At 43.9% G+C, this 19,268-nt stretch overlaps 1 protein-coding gene and 1 long non-coding RNA gene across 2 annotated transcripts in view; one reads left to right on the top strand and one right to left on the bottom strand.

Moving 5' to 3' along the window:
• Positions 1 to 19,268, top strand: part of LOC149456834 (uncharacterized) — an 88,487-nt gene that overhangs the window by 51,507 nt on the left and 17,712 nt on the right. The gene's annotated exons all lie outside the window — the stretch shown is intronic.
• Positions 1,304 to 2,648, bottom strand: FOXE3 (forkhead box E3). The gene has a single exon (XM_089684366.1). The coding sequence runs from the start codon at positions 2,574 to 2,576 to the stop codon at positions 1,347 to 1,349; it is 1,230 nt and encodes a 409-aa protein (XP_089540492.1). The 5' UTR covers positions 2,577 to 2,648; the 3' UTR covers positions 1,304 to 1,346.

Raw genomic sequence — 19,268 nt, 5'->3', positions numbered from 1 at the left:
AGTTTCTATGCTTGCATATAATTGGTTGATTGAAGTGAACACAGTTCCTAGGAAAACATTGAGTTTCATAAGTTAACACTCTATATTAATTTAGTAAATCAACCCCCAATGAATAACTACATTCCTCTCTCTATAATCTTTTTAGTGCAATAGTACACATAAGTGCAGGCATTAATAAAATAATTATTTCAACATGATAGAATTTTTTTTTTTTTACCCAAGTATGTCCTGGGGTTGATTTACTAAAGGAGCAGAAACTGTTCACAGATTAAATGTTAACCTGCTTAGTAAATAAGGTCAATCCTTATTCATTTGAATACTAAATCACATGCAAGGGAAATGTTAAAATTACAGAATTTTTGCTTGCACATGATTGTGAAGGAATGGAGGACTTAAGTGAACACAGTACCACCTTATTTATTGCTAGGTGAACATTTGCTTTGATATTGGAAATCTATACTCCTTTATTGAACTGTAAAATGCTGTCTAAAACCAGTGTCACTGACCACCCAATGTGACACACTGGCAAAAATGTGACTTTTGATCTCTCCGATCAGGGCCTGATCAATATAATGCTCAATATTGCCAACAGAGATCTTCTAAATTGGAAATACATTTATGGCAGCAGCATGGCGGCAAATATTATAGTGTTTGAGGACCAGTAGATGCCCCCCCACCTGCTATGGTTAGAAGACAAGGTTACATTGAAAATTAGGCAACAGAGCTTGTACATGGCCAACATTCTCAAAGCTTGCCACTGAAATTTTCAGGGAATTGCCTATATGATCTGTTCAGCAAAATAGTCCTCAGAGACAAAATAGGCCAATGATAGCTTGAGCTCGTGAGGATAGTTATCATATCATAGATGTTTGGTCTGTAATGTGGGCTTCTGATGAAGATCTGTCACATATCACTGACCTACAAAATGACTGGAGAAAATGAAGAGTAATGGGCAAAAAGTTATCCATCTATGGCTAGCATAAGCAGACAAGCAATCTGTGCAATTCTTTCTTTTTTTTTTTTTTAGGAATTACATATCTCAACATACTTGATGGGACCCACAGCTCCTCAATACCTGTAAAGCCACAAGTTGCCTGCTACAGATTAAAGTTACGGAATGTAAAGAGTTTCAATTAATATCAAAATGACATAAATGGGCTTATTTGTTAAAGCAGTCAAAAAGGACAGTTGTGTTGTACAAAGTAATAGCATAGCAACCAATTAAAAAAATAATTTTGACTAATCACAGGAACATACTGAAATCTGGTCAAGATACATAACCATACTTGATACTTCACCACTGTTCTTTATACTGTTTTACTGAATACACTCCAATGACATTTCAGCTACATATATCTTTCCAGTCCAGAGGAAAAGTTGGGTTGCCTCATGTAGGAATTGTTGTTGTACTGACAGACCCCATTCATCTGAGGAGCAGTTAGTGTCAGTAGTTGGTCTGTGTGTCCTATGCAGCTTGCAGGCCTCATAGAAAGTCTATTGGGGGCCCCATAGATTTGAGAATTATTAGGAGAATAGCTGGTTTGAGGAACCTGAAGGTGAGGAGGTGAGGAAGAGTAAGAATAGGACAAGTTGGAGGCAATAGGGTTGGCTGACCTGTTGATCAAGGACCCTACACCAGTAGGGCTGACAGATTGAGTCTGAAAACAGGACAGGTCTACAGAACAACTACTCCCCATATTCTCAAGGTCCCCATTCAAGCCCATGGAGTGGTGGTTCAGATCAGCGCCAGGGGAAGGCTGCATCATGGACTGCTGGTTGATAAGACTATCTATGCTAAACATTCTATGAGGTCCTTGCCCTGATCCAGCTGGGGTCTGGTAGTGATGAACCATGGCTGGGTGGTGGGAGGTGGTGGAGTGAATTTGGTGGTTGTAGCCAGATCCCACACTGGAGTAGAGGCTGTTCGGAAAGGAAGGTCTTCCAGCTGGAGTTGGAGTGAAGGCACTGCTGTTCTGCATGTATCCTGGATAGGTGGTAATATCTGTTCTCTTGAACCTCTTCCTCCTCCTAAGGAAGCTTCCATTATCAAACATGTCTTCTGCTGCAGGATCCAGAGTCCAGTAGTTCCCTTTGCCCGGGTGACCCGGTTCTCTGGGGATCTTCACAAAGCAGTCATTGAGGGTCAGGTTATGCCTGATAGAGTTCTGCCACTTTTTGGAGTTCTCTCTATAGAAGGGGAACCTTTCCATAATAAACTTGTAGATCCCTCCAAGAGTCAGCTTCCTCTCCGGAGAGTTGGCAATGGCCATGGCGATCAAGGCAATGTAGCTGTAGGGTGGTTTCCCTTTCTGCACTGGTCGTTTTCTTCTCCTTCCACCAGAAGCTTGGACATGTTCTTCAAGGTGGCCACCAGCACCGAATTCTTCCACTGGGCTGCAGTTGCCTTTAGGTTCACACTTGATGGAGACTCCATCCTTGAGCCTGGCAGACCCTGGGGAGTCCATGGACAGGTTCGGGGAGCTGCCCATAGGACTGGAGCCTTCAGTGGGTGATTGCTGCGACTCTACAGTCATGGTGCACATGCCTGGATAGTAGGAGAAGTTTGCCAAATTCATAAACAAAACCCTCTCAGATTCCCCTCTGCAAATGTCATCTGGGATCCTTCCAGACAGACCAGGTGCTGCTTCTACTCATTAGACCTGGCTTATATATCAGAGTTCAAAAAGTCCGGCGCCTCCCAACGTCCTCGCATATGTCAAAGCCCTTAATTACAATACCACCCTCCCCCTTCTAATGGTGGCCCTAGATAGCTCCACACATCGTCCACACAAACCACAGCAGCCATCAGGGAGCCTCCTGGAGGAGCAGAGTGTCTAAGGTGAGCCACTCTCTGCTGGGGAACTACAAGTCCCAGAGAGCCTGCAGAGTATGCTCATCTCACGTGGGGGTTACAAGGTTTGGATAGCTTTATCTTTAGATGTGAAACTGGGAATTTGGGGGGCAACTGACAAAGGGCATGCAACATGTCACAGCTGTATGATGTGTGATACCAAACATTTCTCACCTGGACTGAAGGTGTGCGGAGATCCGAGCAGACAGAAGTCAGGAGAGAACTGTCACCGGGGAGGATCGTCGTTACTAAGTGCCATCAATTGTCGGCAAAAGGGGCCACAGGGAGACTTTGTAACTGGGACATAGGATGATACAATGATTAACAACAATGTATCAATGTCAATCAAATCACCGGGACAGAGGCATAGAGATTGTCTACGGGCATAACGTGATATTAGATCATATAAAATGTCATTAAAACAATGGTCGTAATAATATAACTGCCGATGCATTCAGAAATCCTGCTTACCTAAAAAAGTATATATCCACAACATGTTATAATAAAATTAATTGTATATAAATAACACAGTATTATTTTAATATATTCCCTCTCTCTCTCTCTCTCTCTTTCTCTCTCTCAAATATAATGTAACAAACTATATATAATATAATAAATATATCATATTTAATGATTGATTAAATATATTATATAATATATATTTTATTATATTGATTTTAATATTATTAACAATAATATAAAATGTAATTTTCTCATTATAATATTAATATGTTATTATTATATTCCATTTAATTTTCTTATACTTTTGACATGTAATTATATTTTCGTTGATACGTAATTTGTTATTATAGTTACTATTATTATGATTATTAGTATTACAACAAATAAATATACAAATGTTATTACTGTATACATTAATAAGCAAGTAGGATTTTAGAACTGAAAACAATTGCCATTCCTCCCACTAATAATAAAGCCGATACATTCTGTGCTAACATATTATTTGTCTGTAAATGTAGATTTGTAGTGTTTGATCTTGCAGAGCTCCTTAGTTTTGTATCAAAGTCTTGTATTTGCATATATTCATATTAAAACTTTTCTTCCTGAAATGCAATGTCTTGTTTATTAAACTAGCGAAAAAATATTACACCTTCTATGTATTGACCATATTTACTAGAGGAAAAACAATAAATCTATTCTGTACATATAAATCTATACAATCTCTACTATGTATACTAAATCTATACTATACAATCCATGTACTATATTCTATATTGTGTATACAATAGATACTATCCATATATTATATCTATACAATCCATACTATCTATACAATCTCAGCTATGTTTACTGTTTATACACTATGCATTCTGTATACTATATCTAAAACTATCTATGCAACCGATACTATGCTATCTATATACCGTATATGTGCAATCTGTACTATCTGTACAGTCTATACCATCTATACCATATTTATATAATTATTCTCTCTCTCTCTCTCTCTCTCTCTCTCTCTCTCTCTCTCTCTCTCTCTGTCTATCTATACCATATTTATATAATCTATACTATATCTATACTATCTGTGTAATCTCTACTGTGTATAATATTTCTGCACTATGCACTCTATATACTATGTTTATACCATCTATACCATATTTATATTATATATACACTATATCTATACCATATATGCCAGATTTATATAATTTATACTATATCTATACAATCTCAGCTATGTATACTATTTATACACTATGCATTCTATACACTATATCTAAAACTATCTACACAGTCTATACCATCTTTATATAACTCTCTCTCTCTCTCTCTCTCTCTCTCTCTCTGTATATATATATATATATACACACACCACCTCTCTCTCTCTACCCCCTCATACCCCCCCCTCTCTCTCTCTATACACCCCCCCTCTCTCTCTACCCCCTCATACCCCCCCCCCCTCTCTCTCTCTCTCTCTCTCTATATATATATATATATATATACACCCCCCTCTCTCTACCCCTTCATATCTCTCTCTCTCTCTCTCTCTCTCTCTCTCTCATAATCTATACTATCTATGCAATCTCTACTGTATATAATATGTTCACACTATGCACTCTATATACAATATCTATACCATATTTATATTATATATACACACTATATCTATACCATATGTATATAATCTATACTATATCTATACAATCTATACTGTATCCACAGTCTTAAAGTGTGTCACATGCAGTGCAGGGTAACTGTCAGGTTCGCAGTGATTCGCACAGTATTCGCACACAATGGAAGGGGTTTGGTTATCAATGAAAGGGATCTGATGGATTATGGGCCAATCAGAGCTCCTGATAGGCGGATTACTGGCTTGCTATTTCCATTCAGCCTCTCGGCCGGGAATGTTAATTGATCTCTGGTAATGAGGGTGTTATTTATATCAGAGTAATTGCTCTCCTAATAGCTGGGATATTGTGCTGGGAAATAATGAAAGATTTTCCCCTGGAAGAGTTTGGAGAGTATTCCAGGTGGAATCCCCCCAATGCAAGAGGTATGATATTCCCACAGAAATAGAATATTTATTATTTAGGACTGGTCAGGACAGTTCTGGATATCTTGATCAATAAGATCATTTTACTGCCTTGAAATTCATTTCAAGAATCTTTCCTTTCCAAGAAAAATCAAATTTTTTCCTATGTTTTTAGATTGTAAAAATAAGGACAGGTAACATATTAGATTGTAAGCTCTAATGAGCAAGGTCCTCTGTTTCCTCTTGTACCAAACATTTTATTGGAAATAATGTCTGCCTTCATTTTGTAAAGCGCTGTGCAAAAAAAAGAAAAAAGGTAAAACTATATTTTAAAAAAACTCATGGCAGGTGTTTTTGATACATATTGCTTTAACCAATTGCACATCATCCAGTTAGGATGTAAATCTACTTCAATCCCTTCTAACTGTCTTTTAGCCGCTATAAACCTTATTAAGCCCCAGTGGTAGCCAATTTGTTGAGGTTCAGAAAAAGTGGCATCTAAAAGTACATAACTGTGGCTGGTAAGTCCACAGCATGAAGTGGAAGAAATGGGCCACAAACATGTTTTATGGAGGAATACATATAGGATTCCAAGATTTAAAGTGGTTGGAGAGGCTGAAGGTTTTTTACCTTCAAACATTCTATGCATGAAAGTAGAAAATCTTCTGTGTGATGCCCCCCCCCCCCCCAATACGCACCTGAGCCCGATCTCGATTCAGCGATGTGCATGGGAGCCTTGGCTGGCCTAGGTCTCTCTCTGTCACTCCTCATTGGCTGAGACACAGCAGCAGGAGCCATTGGCTCCCACTGCTGTCAGTCACTCAGTCACAGCCAGTGAGCCAATAAGTAAAAATAGCAGGGTATGGAGACAAGCAGGGGTGGACTGACCATTTGGAAACTCGCGAGTCACAGCTCTATGTGTCTTATGGAAGCATAGAGTGGGGCTCGGGAGCAAGCACACACCAGTTCCCCCCATAGTAAGCGGCTTTCTATTGGGGCACTAGTCAAGGGGGAGGAGCCAGGAGCACCGGCAGGGGACATAAGAAGAAGAGGATCGGGGCTGTTCTGTGAAAAGCCACTGCACAGAGCAGGCAAGTATGATATGTTTGTTATTTGAAAAAACCCTGAACCTTTCACTTTAAAGTGGAGTTCCACCTATAAAAAAAATAAATAAAAGTCAGCGGCTACAAAAACTGTAGCTGCTGACTTTTAAAATACAGCCATTTACCTGTCCTTCGGTCCAGCGGTGTCCTCACCATGGCTGGTTTCACCGGCCGTCTTCTCTCCCCGTGCTGGCATCTTCAGTGTGGGCACTCGGCTGTGACAGCTTTTGGCTTCACAGCCGGGTGCCCACTGCGTATGCGCAAGAAGCGCTGCACTTTGTGAATGGCCCCATAGTCTTCTGGGACTTGTCACGTGTCCCAGAAGACTACGGGGAGGGAGGGGGGAGGACAACTTCTACTTCCGATTGCAGCGGAAGTTGGGGTGGGTACCTCTCAAATTTGGGTACCCACTCCCCCACAGTCCCCAAAGGCGCCAATGGGGAGTGGGGGACAAAGGCTTAAAGCTGAAGTTCCCCTTTTGGGTGGAGCTCCGCTTTAAGTGCTCTGCTATTACAAAATAGAAGTTGATCCATTAGCTGGCCATATATAGTGATTTTTACATTAAGGGCCAGGTCACACCATAGAAATGCAGTCCGGATGCATTTCTGCATGTATGTTTTTGATGCATTCTGGTGCATTCCCCCCCCCCCTTTTTTTCTGCACCTTAAATAAGGACCTGTGTGTTCAGGTGTGTTTTTGGCGCTTTTAGGTGCGTTCCGGTGTGTTTTTTTTCACGCATTCCAGTACAGTTCAGTGCAAAAAAAATGCAGTGTGTTCTGCTTTTTTTTGTGGAACTGACCACACTGGTGAACTATGCCACTGGAAACCATATAATCTACTATCCATTTGTTTTTGATACAAAAAAAAAAACATGCTGGACTGCATGTGGTTTGAACTGGCCCTTATTCATAGAAGACTTTTTTTAGGCTCTGTTCACACCTATCATATTTCCAGTAATACATTTCACCTCTCCACAAGTAAGAGCTAATGTCAATCATCTCTAGAGTTGCCATATACATCACTGGGTTACACCTTGATGATTGAGCCGAACTTTTCATTTTGTTTTGGATAGAGTAGGGAAGAGTCAGAGCCTTTTGTCAGGTTTTTATGGCTGTCTGTGTCTCTATTGGGGAGATTTCCCCTCTTTTCCTTTTAAGATGGAAGTCAGGGAAGTGATGGGAAATCTCTCCAAAAGGACACAATTTTAGTACATTGGGGAAAGGTTAGAAATTCTGATAATGTTCATTGCTCTGAGTGCCTTTGACAACCACCCCCTGAATTCAACAGTGTGTTAAAGAGAATATGAGGAAAAATCCCCCCAATGGGGTCACAGAAAGAAATTAAAGTGGTTGTAAACCCCCACATACACCCAGTGAAGTGAGTTGCCTCAGGTGATACACAGAGATGAAACAAATCCTCCTACATACAGTAAGTTGTACCTGTTTAGCTGTACCTGTCTTCTTTCACTACATCCACTGAAAGTGCTGAATATATAAAGCTTGCAGAGCTGTCAAAAAATTGGGGAGCAGAGAGCTGAAGTTACACTCTGCAGAGCTCAGTGAGGAGATCTTTAAAAGCTGATTGGAGAGAAGAGACACCCCCCCCCCCCCTCCACACAGCACACAGGAACAGAGTCAAGGCTGTCAATCTGCTGGAGGTCCCTCCCCTGTCACCTTTTTGCTCTTGGTGTCTTGAAAACTTGTCAGAAGTGACTCATGCTGACAGCAGAGGAATGAAGCAGCAGACAGAAATGTCACTTATCATTCTCAATTGAGACAAGTACACACTGTAGAGGGATATGCTTTGTTCATATTTCATGTCTGAGGTTTACAACCACTTTAAAGTGGAAGGCCAAGGTATACCTATCTATTCTTAAATCTGCCCCCCCCCCTTTAATTCCTATTCTAACTACCCTGTTGAAGGGAGATGCTTATTCACCTATTCTCTAAGCGCCCCAGTCCAGTCACGTGATCGGCTCTAAGCAGCAGCTTTAGGGGAGAGGAGGGACAGCCAACAACAGACGCCCATAGTAAGCCTATGAGTGACATCACCACCCAGGCATTCCAGCCATTGTCAGAGCTCTCCCCTGTCCCCCGAAGCCGGCTGCTGGGGAAATCATGTGACCAGACCAGAGCACCCTGAGAATAGGTAAGCAGAAGCATCTTTCTTCTAACGGTAGTCAGAATAAAAGCAAGAAGGGGGGGGGGGGGATGACAGTTTTGAGAGTAGATAGTTATAGCTTTAAATTCCACTTTAAACTCTGAATGGACTCCCCCCACCATCCCTACTACCACATTGCGATCACTGGTGCACTTCAGACCTTGGAATGTTGCTTTTCTGTGGTTCCATGAATGAAATGTATGGTGGACAGCATTGTTCACTCAAGAGAGTATTACTAGGGTCTGCCATAGGGGGCTGCAGTTGGGATTTGTAGATAAACACACGCACATGCACACACACGCACACATGCACACACACACACGCACACACACGCACACACACACACTAGGGTCAATTAGAACAATAAGGATCCATGCACACTGGCTTAAAAAAAAATGCTGCTCCCAGAGGTGTTTAGCATTTTTTGTATTCCTCTGGAAGTAGCTAATGTTACCTATCTATATGTTATAATGTGTCCATGTACCTTAGGTAGTCTAGAGGCATTTTTAAAGTGTTACTAAACCCACATCAGTCTGTATATGCAGTAAAGCATGCTTGTTATACTCACTGTGGAACGAAGGGGTTAATCCTCTGCATTGGGTAAAAAGGCTGTTTGATCCTGTCTTCTCTGCCCCTCCTCTTCTTCCACGGAATTTTTTTTTTTGTCTTGGAAGAGTGCATGTGATCAGCACGGGGCCACTCAGTACTGTCCATACAGAGGTCAGGGGTCCTGCATCCTCCTAGAGCAGAAAGAAAATGCCTCCTACAAGCTTTTTAACCAGTGCTCACAAGACTGCTATATACTGCTGATGAGAGAAGGTATTTAACAGTTTATATTTACTAACATAATTGCATTTCCATGTTGTGTGTGCTGTGGGAGACCAGATATAGTGAATGCGGGGTCCGGGGAGACCGGATATAGTGAATGCAGGGTCTGGGGAGACCAGATATAGTGAATGCAGGGTCTGGGGAGATCAGATATAGTAAATGCAGGGACAGGGTAAACCAGATATAGTGAATGCAGGGTCCGGGGAGACCGGATATAGTGAATGCAGAGTCTGGGGAGACCAGATATAGTGAATGCAGGGTCCTGGGAGACCAGATATAGTGAATGCAGGGTCCTGGGAGACCAGATATAGTGAATGCAGGGTCCGGCGAGACCAGATATAGTAAATGCAGGGACCGGGTAGACCAGATATAGTGAATGCAGGGTCCTGGGAGACCAGTTATAGTGAATGCAGGGTCCGGGGAGACCAGATATAGCAGTGATGGCGAACCTTTTTGAGCTCGAGTGCCCAAACTGCAACCCAAAACCAACTTATTTCTTTCAAAGTGCCAACACTGCAATGAAACCTGAATATCGAGCTTTTGGTTTAGAAAAAACAACTCGTACAGTAGTGCAAACTAATTAACAGTACAGGGATGACCAGAGACTGCGGACACAGTACAGGGATGACCAGAGACTGCGGACACAGTACAGGGATGACCAGAGACTGCGGACACAGTACAGGGATGACCAGAGACTGCGGACAGTACAGGGATGACCAGAGACTGCGGACAGTACAGGGATTACCAGAGACTGCGGACACAGTACAGGTATGACCAGAGACTGCGGACACAGTACAGGGATGACCAGAGACTGCGGACACAGTACAGGGATGACCAGAGACTGCGGACACAGTACAGGAGATGACCAGAGACTGCGGACAGTACAGGGATGACCAGAGACTGCGGACAGTACAGGGATGACCAGAGACTGCGGACACAGTACAGGGATGACCAGAGACTGCAGACACAGTACAGGGAGGACCAGAGACTGCGGACAGTACAGGGATGACCAGAGACTGCGGACACAGTGCAGGGATGACCAGAGACTGCGGACACAGTACAGGAGATGACCAGAGACTGCGGACAGTACAGGGATGACCAGAGACTGCGGACACAGTACAGGAGATGACCAGAGACTGCGGACAGTACAGGGATGACCAGAGACTGCGGACACAGTACAGGGATGACCAGAGACTGCGGACACAGTACAGGGATGACCAGAGACTGCAGACAGTACAGGGATGACCAGAGACTGCGGACAGTACAGGACATGACCAGAGACTGCGGACACAGTACAGGAGATGACCAGAGACTGCGGACACAGTACAGGAGATGACCAGAGACTGCGGACACAGTACAGATGACCAGAGACTGCGGACACAGTACAGGAGATGACCAGAGACTGCGAACAGTACAGGAGATGACCAGAGACTGCGGACAGTACAGGGATGACCAGAGACTGTGGACAGTACAGGGATGACCAGAGACTGCGGACACAGTACAGGGATGACCAGAGACTGCAGACACAGTACAGGGATGACCAGAGACTGCAGACACAGTACAGGGATGACCAGAGACTGCAGACACAGTACAGGGATGACCAGAGACTGCAGACACAGTACAGGGATGACCAGAGACTGCGGACAGTACAGGGATGACCAGAGACTGCGGACACAGTGCAGGGATGACCAGAGACTGCGGACACAGTACAGGAGATGACCAGAGACTGCGGACAGTACAGGGATGACCAGAGACTGCGGACACAGTACAGGAGATGACCAGAGACTGCGGACACAGTACAGGGATGACCAGAGACTGCGGACACAGTACAGGGATGACCAGAGACTGCAGACAGTACAGGGATGACCAGAGACTGCGGACAGTACAGGACATGACCAGAGACTGCGGACACAGTACAGGAGATGACCAGAGACTGCAGACACAGTACAGGAGATGACCAGAGACTGCGGACACAGTACAGATGACCAGAGACTGCGGACACAGTACAGGAGATGACCAGAGACTGCGAACAGTACAGGAGATGACCAGAGACTGCGGACAGTACAGGGATGACCAGAGACTGCGGACAGTACAGGGATGACCAGAGACTGCGGACACAGTACAGGGATGACCAGAGACTGCAGACACAGTACAGGGATGACCAGAGACTGCAGACACAGTACAGGGATGACCAGAGACTGCAGACACAGTACAGGGATGACCAGAGACTGCAGACACAGTACAGGGATGACCAGAGACTGCGGACAGTACAGGGATGACCAGAGACTGCGGACACAGTACAGGGATGACCAGAGACTGCGGACACAGTACAGGAGATGACCAGAGACTGCGGACAGTACAGGAGATGACTAGAGACTGCGGACACAGTACAGGAGATGACCAGAGACTGCGGACACAGTACAGGAGATGACCAGAGACTGCGAACAGTACAGGAGATGACCAGAGACTGCGGACAGTACAGGAGATGACCAGAGACTGCGGACACAGAACAGGAGATGACCAGAGACTTCGGACACAGTACAGGAGATGACCAGAAACTGCGGACACAGTACAGGGATGACCAGTGACTGCGGACAGTACAGGGATGACCAGAGACTGCGGAAAGTACAGGAGATGACCAGAGACTGTGGACAGTACAGGGATGACCAGAGACTGCGGACATAGTACAGGGATGACCAGTGACTGCGGACAGTACAGGGATGACCAGAGACTGCGGACAGTACAGGGATGACCAGAGACTGCGGACACAGTACAGGGATGACCAGAGACTGCGGACAGTACAGGGATGACCAGAGACTGCGGACACAGTACAGGGATGACCAGAGACTGCGGACACAGTACAGGGATGACCAGAGACTGCGGACACAGTACAGGAGATGACCAGAGACTGCGAACACAGTACAGGGATGACCAGAGACTGCGGACACAGTACAGGAGATGACCAGAGACTGCGGACAGCACAGGGATGACCAGAGACTGCGGACAGTACAGGAGATGACCAGAGACTGCGGACAGCACAGGGATGACCAGAGACTGCGGACAGCACAGGGATGACCAGAGACTGCGGACAGCACAGGGATGACCAGAGACTGCGGACAGTACAGAGATGACTGCTGACCTTTGGGGAGGGAGGGGGAGCGGGTACCTGAATTTGACAGGTACCCGCTCTTACTTCCGCAGAGTTTTTTTTTTATCTTACCTGTTCCTTTATCCAGCCGCGCGCTGTCTTCCCGGCTTCTGTAGTGTGGGCGCTCGTCGGACAGCCGGATGCCCAGTGCGCATGCGCGAGAAGCGCTGCGCTTTGTGATTGGTCCGGCGGCTTCTGGGATCTGTCATGTGTCCCAGGTACCGCCTTACCATTCACAAAGAGCACTGCTTCTTGTGCATGCGCACTTGGGACCCGGCTGTCACGCACACTACAGCCGGGAAGACAGCGCGCCGCTGGATTCTCCTGGCGTGCCCACAGATAAGGCTCGGCGTGCCGGCTGTGGCACGCGTGCCACGGGTTCGCCATCACTGAGATATAGTGAATGCAGGGTCCGGGAAGCGTGGATATAGTGAATGCAGGGTCCGGGGAGACCAGATATAGTGAATGCAGGGTCCGGGAAGCGTGGATATAGGGAATGCAGAGTCCGGGGAGACCAGATATAGTGAATGCAGGGTCCTGGGAGACCAGATATAGTGAATGCAGGGTCTGGGGAGACCAGATATAGTGAATGCAGGGTCCGGGGAGACCAGATATAGTGAATGCAGGGTCCAGGGAGACCAGATATAGTGAATGCAGGGTCCGGGGAGACCAGATATAGTGAATGCAGGGTCCTGGGAGACCAGATATAGTGAATGCAGGGTCCGGGGAGCGTGGAGATAGTGAATGCAGGGTCTGGGGAGACCAGATATAGTGAATGCAGGGTCCAGGGAGACCAGATATAGTGAATGCAGGGTCCTGGGAGACCAGATATAGTGAATGCAGGGTCCAGGGAGACCGGATATAGTGAATGCAGGGTCCGGGAAGACCAGATATAGTGAATGCAGGGTCCTGGGAGAACAGATATAGTGAAAGCAGGGTCCGGGGAGACCAGATATAGTGAATGCAGGGTCCTGGGAGCGTGGGTACAGTGAATGCAGGGTCCGGGGTTTAGGAACACTTTAATCTTAGCGTTTAGAGGCAGAAAAAAAACTCTTCCGTTTGCACTTTGGAGAGCATTTTTCTGGCAGAAAAAACGAAATGCCCCTAAACTCTCCTAAATGCTCCTAAACGCTGACACCTGGACTTTTGTTCCCTAATGTTTTCTCTCTAAATATGAGCATTTTTCTATACAGAGTTCTCTGGCAAGGTGTCTTTTTTTTTTAGTACAGTATGCATGGATCCTTAACATGTCTTTTGAGTGGAAACCCATGCAAGCACAGGGATGCACACTCCATGCAGATATTGTTATGGCCAGACTGATCCTAATTCAGAGATTTTCTGACCTGGGGCAGAATTCATCAGCCCAACATGGGAAAACATTCTGCAGTTCATACATTAAAAATAAATCATCCAGCGTATGGAACAGTCAAACCTTCACAATGTGGTAGCACACAGTTGATTTACTTACACCCCGGTCACATCAGGTGTGACTTGGGATGCGATTTGCATGCTATGCGACTTGCTAATCATATGCCAAGTCGCACCCCATTTTCCTCTATTAGAGCGGTCATATCGGTGCAGTACTGACTTGGTTGGAGCCTCAACGATTTCTAAAGCAGTACATGCACTAGTCTTGTTGCAATTTGTCAGAGGTCTTGCAAATCGCAACTGAAATCAGCAGGTCACCCAATTTTGAAATCATGCGACTTCACTGTAAGTCGCACAATTTCAAAATCAGCTTTTTATGTGACCGGGGTGTAACACAGATTTCTATGCAAATTGCACCAAAAGTAGTGCTTGCACCAGGGGCGGACTGACAACTCATGGGGCCTCCGGGTAATAGGGGATCATGGGGCCCCTTTGTCCTTGCCCAAACTCAAACAAGCCTACGAAAAAGGTGCCAGGGGCATCTCATGGGGCCCCCTACTGACCCCGGGCCCTCGGGAAGTGCCCGACTTTCCAAATGGTCAGTCTGCCCCTGGCTTGCACTATTTTAGAAATCAGCGTGGCTATGACCAAGTCGGAATCGGAGTCTATAGGGATCATACTTCTCTCTACAAGCTCTATGGGGTTGATTTACTAAAACGGGAGAGTGCAAAATCTGGTGCAGCTCTGCATGGTAGCCAATCAGCTTCCTTCTTCAGTTTGTTCACTTAAGCTTTGACAAAAAGTCCTGGAAGCTGATTGGTTTCTATGCAGAGGTGATCCGCATTTTGTTCTCTCCAGTTTTAATAAATCAACCCTATAGGGCTTGTAGAGGGAAGTATGATCCCTATAAAGCAGCCAAAGATGAATGCATTGTCGGTTAGACAGTCCCTTTTCTATTGTATGTAGGTAGCGCATCAAAATCCCCTTCATATTCCCTGAAATGGTTTACCAGTCACTTCCTGTTCTGGGTCACAGAGTTATTGCTCATCACAAATTCTGTCATTGCAGCAAGCAGAGGTGACAGCACTCATCTCTCCTCCGGCTAATCAGGAAGAGCGTCTGGGGTCAGGTCATGGCTACATTACCCCCTAAGACTGCTTGGGGCAGAAAGGATTCACCATGAGCCACACAGTTCAGAAATGACTGACAAGAAGAAGAAGTTAACAAAGTAGTTTGTCTTCTACCATAAAAAAAGACATACAGCATCAAATCACAGTTTTTTAGGCTCCATTCACACTTACGTGTCTTGTCATGTGACTTTGGGGTCCAAAGTGGCATGACAAGTCGCCCCCCATGTTTCCCAATGTGTACCATTCATATCTGTGCGACTTCAAGTTGCAGTAACTACAAAGTAGTTCCTGCATTACTTTGGTCCAACATTCATGCGACTGGAGGGCCATAGACTTCATGCAAACCCTCCAAAGTCGCACCTGAATGTTGTGCTTGCAACTTGTGTGTGACTTTGTACAGCAGAAACAATTATCCTTGGTCAAAGCCAAAGTCACACCAAAGTTTCACTCAACCAAAGTCACACCAAAGTTGCACTCAACCAAAGTCACATAAAATTGTGCCAAAGTCGCTTTAAAGTCACATCAAGTCGCAATGAAAATTGATGAAGTCGCAGAAGTGTGAATGGAGCCTTAAAGGGAAATTACCTGTACCTTATTGTTAGTACTGGTAACTAAATTACATTTATGTTAAATTACTTAACGTGTATGTCCAGCAAAAATGTTTTGTGCTGGTTGTGGATGGAGTGAGCAAGGATTAAAACCCCCTGGCAACTTTTTACTTCTATCCAGGACTCTTTTAAGGCTTATTCACATGTGCAGTACCCTCTGAGGAGCAATTTGCATTGCATTACTCTTCAGAGGGCATTTGATGGGCAGTGAGAAGGCATTATACTAGGGGGGTACAACTGGGGGAATCAATGGTGGAGAAGGATCTGAGAGTTCTGGTAGATCACAAGCTTAATAATGACATGCAATGCCAAGCTGCGGATTCTAAAGAGAGCAAAATCCTCTTTTGTATTAAAAGAGGTATAGACTCCAGAGAGAGAGATATCATTTCCCCCGGTACAAATCATTAGTAATACCTCATCTGGAATATGCAGTTCAATTTTGGGCACCAATTCACAAAAAGAACATTGGGGAACTGGAGAAAGTACAGAGAAGGGCAACCAAACTGATAAGAGGCATGGAGGAGATCAGCTATGAGGAAAGATTAGAGGAACTGAATGTATTCTCTCTTGAGAAGAGGAGATTAAGGGGGGATATGATCACCATGTATAATACATAAGGGGGATATGATCTCCATGTATAATACATAAGGGGGGATATGATCACCATGTATAATACATAAGGGGGGGATATGATCTCCATGTATAATACATAAGGGGGGGATATGATCTGCATGTATAATACATAAGGGGGGATATGATCTCCATGTATAATACATAAGGGGGATATGATCTCCATGTATAATACATAAGGGGGGATATGATCACCATGTATAATACATAAGGGGGGATATGATCTCCATGTATAATACATAAGGGGGGGATATGATCACCATGTATAATAAATAAGGGGGGATATGATCTCCATGTATAATACATAAGGGGGGATATGATCACCATGTATAATACATAAGGGGGGGATATGATCTCCATTTATAATACATAAGGGGGATATGATCTCCATGTATAATACATAAGGGGGGATATGATCACCATGTATAATACATAAGGGGGGATATGATCACCATGTATAATACATAAGGGGGGATATGATCTCCATGTATAATACATAAGGGGGGATATGATCACCATGTATAATACATAAGGGGGATATGATCTCCATGTATAATACATAAGGGGGATATGATCACCATGTATAATACATAAGGGGGATATGATCACCATGTATAATACATAAGGGGAGATATGATCTCCATGTATAATACATAAGGGGGGATATGATCTCCATGTATAATACATAAGGGGGGGGATATGATCTCCATGTATAATACATAAGGGGGGATATGATGCCCATGTATAATACATAAGGGGGATACGATCTCCATGTATAATACATAAGGGGGGATATGATCTCCATGTATAATACATAAGAGGGGATATGATCTCCATGTATAATACATAAGGGGGGGATATGATCTCCATGTATAATACATACGGGCATACGGGGGGGATATGATCTCCATGTATAATACATAAGGGGGGATATGATCTCCATGTATAATACATAAGGGGGGGATATGATCTCCATGTATAAATACATCAGTGGTTCATATAGTGAACTCGGTGTAGAGTTATTCACCATGAGGTCATCACAGAGGATAAGGGGGCACTCTTTACGTCTGGAGGAAAAGAAATGTAATCTCCAAACATGGAAAGGTTTCTTCACAGTGAGAGCTTTGAAAATGTGGAATAGACTCCCTCAAGAGTTGGTTCTGGCCAGCTCAGTGGATTGCTTCAAAAAAGTCCTGGATTCTTTCTTAGATACACAGAATATAACTGGATATAACATTTATAGGTGAAGTTGATCCAGGGAATATCTGATTGCCTCTCGGGGGATCAGGAAGGAATTTTTTCCCCTGAAGGAGCAAAGTGGATCATGCTTTGCTGGGTTTTTTTTGCCTTCCTCTGGATCAACTGTGGGTATAGGATTCTAACTTTTTTTTTTCTATGGTTGAACTGGATGGACTTTTGGCGTTTTTCAGCCAGACTAACTATGTAACTATGTAATTATATGCCTAATTTGGCCCTGTAAATACCACACTACCACGTCACAATCACAAACCGTGCTTGTGGTTGCAGGGTCTGTTGTTCTCATGCCAATTACAAAAAAGCTAAAATATTAATAAATTTGGAGGCTACATCCACCTTTAAAAAAAACAATAAACTTTATTTATTCATTTATAAAACTGATTTTTTTTTTTTTGGTCAGTAGCTATTAACCCTATCCAACTGCACTGAAAATGCTCATCAAAATGCATGTCAATGCCCACAAGAAATGCACACTGACACATGACAACACACTAGCCTAACACTAAAGTAAACTGCAACTCCATCACACACATACAGTTATGGCCAAAAATATCGTCCCCCCTGCATTTCTGCCAAATATTGCACCACTTCACCCAGAAATGTGTTGCAATCACAAATGTTTAGGCATTCTCAGGTTTATTCCTTTTGTTTGTATTAGTATGACACAAAAAAATGGAGAAACAAAGAGTCAAATCTGACACAGTCCACACAAAACCCCAAAAATGAACTGGACAAAATTATTGGCATTCCAAATTTGTGATGCTCCTGTAATTTGTAATTAAACACCCTGTATCAATTAACAGGTGCTGACAATATAGAAATCACACCGGCAACCAGGTAAAATGGTGAAAAATGGTGAAAAATTGACTCAACTTTTCTGTTGTGTCTCTGTGTGCCACATGGAGCATGGAGAAGAGAAAGAGCAGCAAAGAAATGTCTGAGGATTTGAGGACAAAAATTGTGGAAAAGTATGGACAATCTCAAGGTTACAAGTCCATCTCCAGAGATCCTAATGTTCCTGTGTCCACTGTGCGTAACATTGTCAAGAAGTTTACAGCCCATGGCACTAATGAAAGAGAGATCTCAGCGCACTAATGGCTAATGTCCATATTTCCAATAAAGTCTATGGCCAATAACCGCTTCAGATAGCAGCCATCTCAGAGTAAGCCAGCTCTGTATGCAAAGGAAAGGGAAAAAGAGAGGTGCCTTTTACATACTGCACTCAGAAGGTGCCTCTCTTTTTCCTTTTCCAGCCCATGGCACTGTAGCTAATCTCCCTGGACATAGACGAAAGAGAAAAATTGATCAAAAATTGCAACAAAGATTTGTTTGAATGGTGGCTAAAGAATCTCGATCAACTTCCAAACAAATTCAAGCTGACCTTCAGGCCCAGGGTACAACTGCATCAGTTCGCACTATACATCACCATCTGAATGAAAAGGAATGCTATGGTAAGAGATCCAGGAGGACCCCACTGTTGATGCAGAAACATGAAGCAGAAAGATTGGATTTTGCCGAAACTTACCCGGGGAAGCCAAAATCCATTTGGAAGAATGTGCTGTGGACAGACGAAACAAAATTCCAGCTTATGAGTAAAGCCCATCATTCTACTGTATTCAGAAAAAGAAATGAGGCCTTTAAAGAAAAGAATACAGTACCTACAGTCAAACATGGTGGGGGGTCACTGATGT

Source organism: Staurois parvus, unplaced genomic scaffold, assembly GCF_062004578.1.
Source record: "Staurois parvus isolate SC_StPar_1 unplaced genomic scaffold, SC_StPar_1.0 ptg000347l, whole genome shotgun sequence".
Lineage (NCBI taxonomy): Eukaryota > Metazoa > Chordata > Amphibia > Anura > Ranidae > Staurois > Staurois parvus.
The sequence above is the reverse complement of the archived record's forward strand: the minus strand, read 5'-3'. Positions and strand labels throughout refer to the sequence as shown.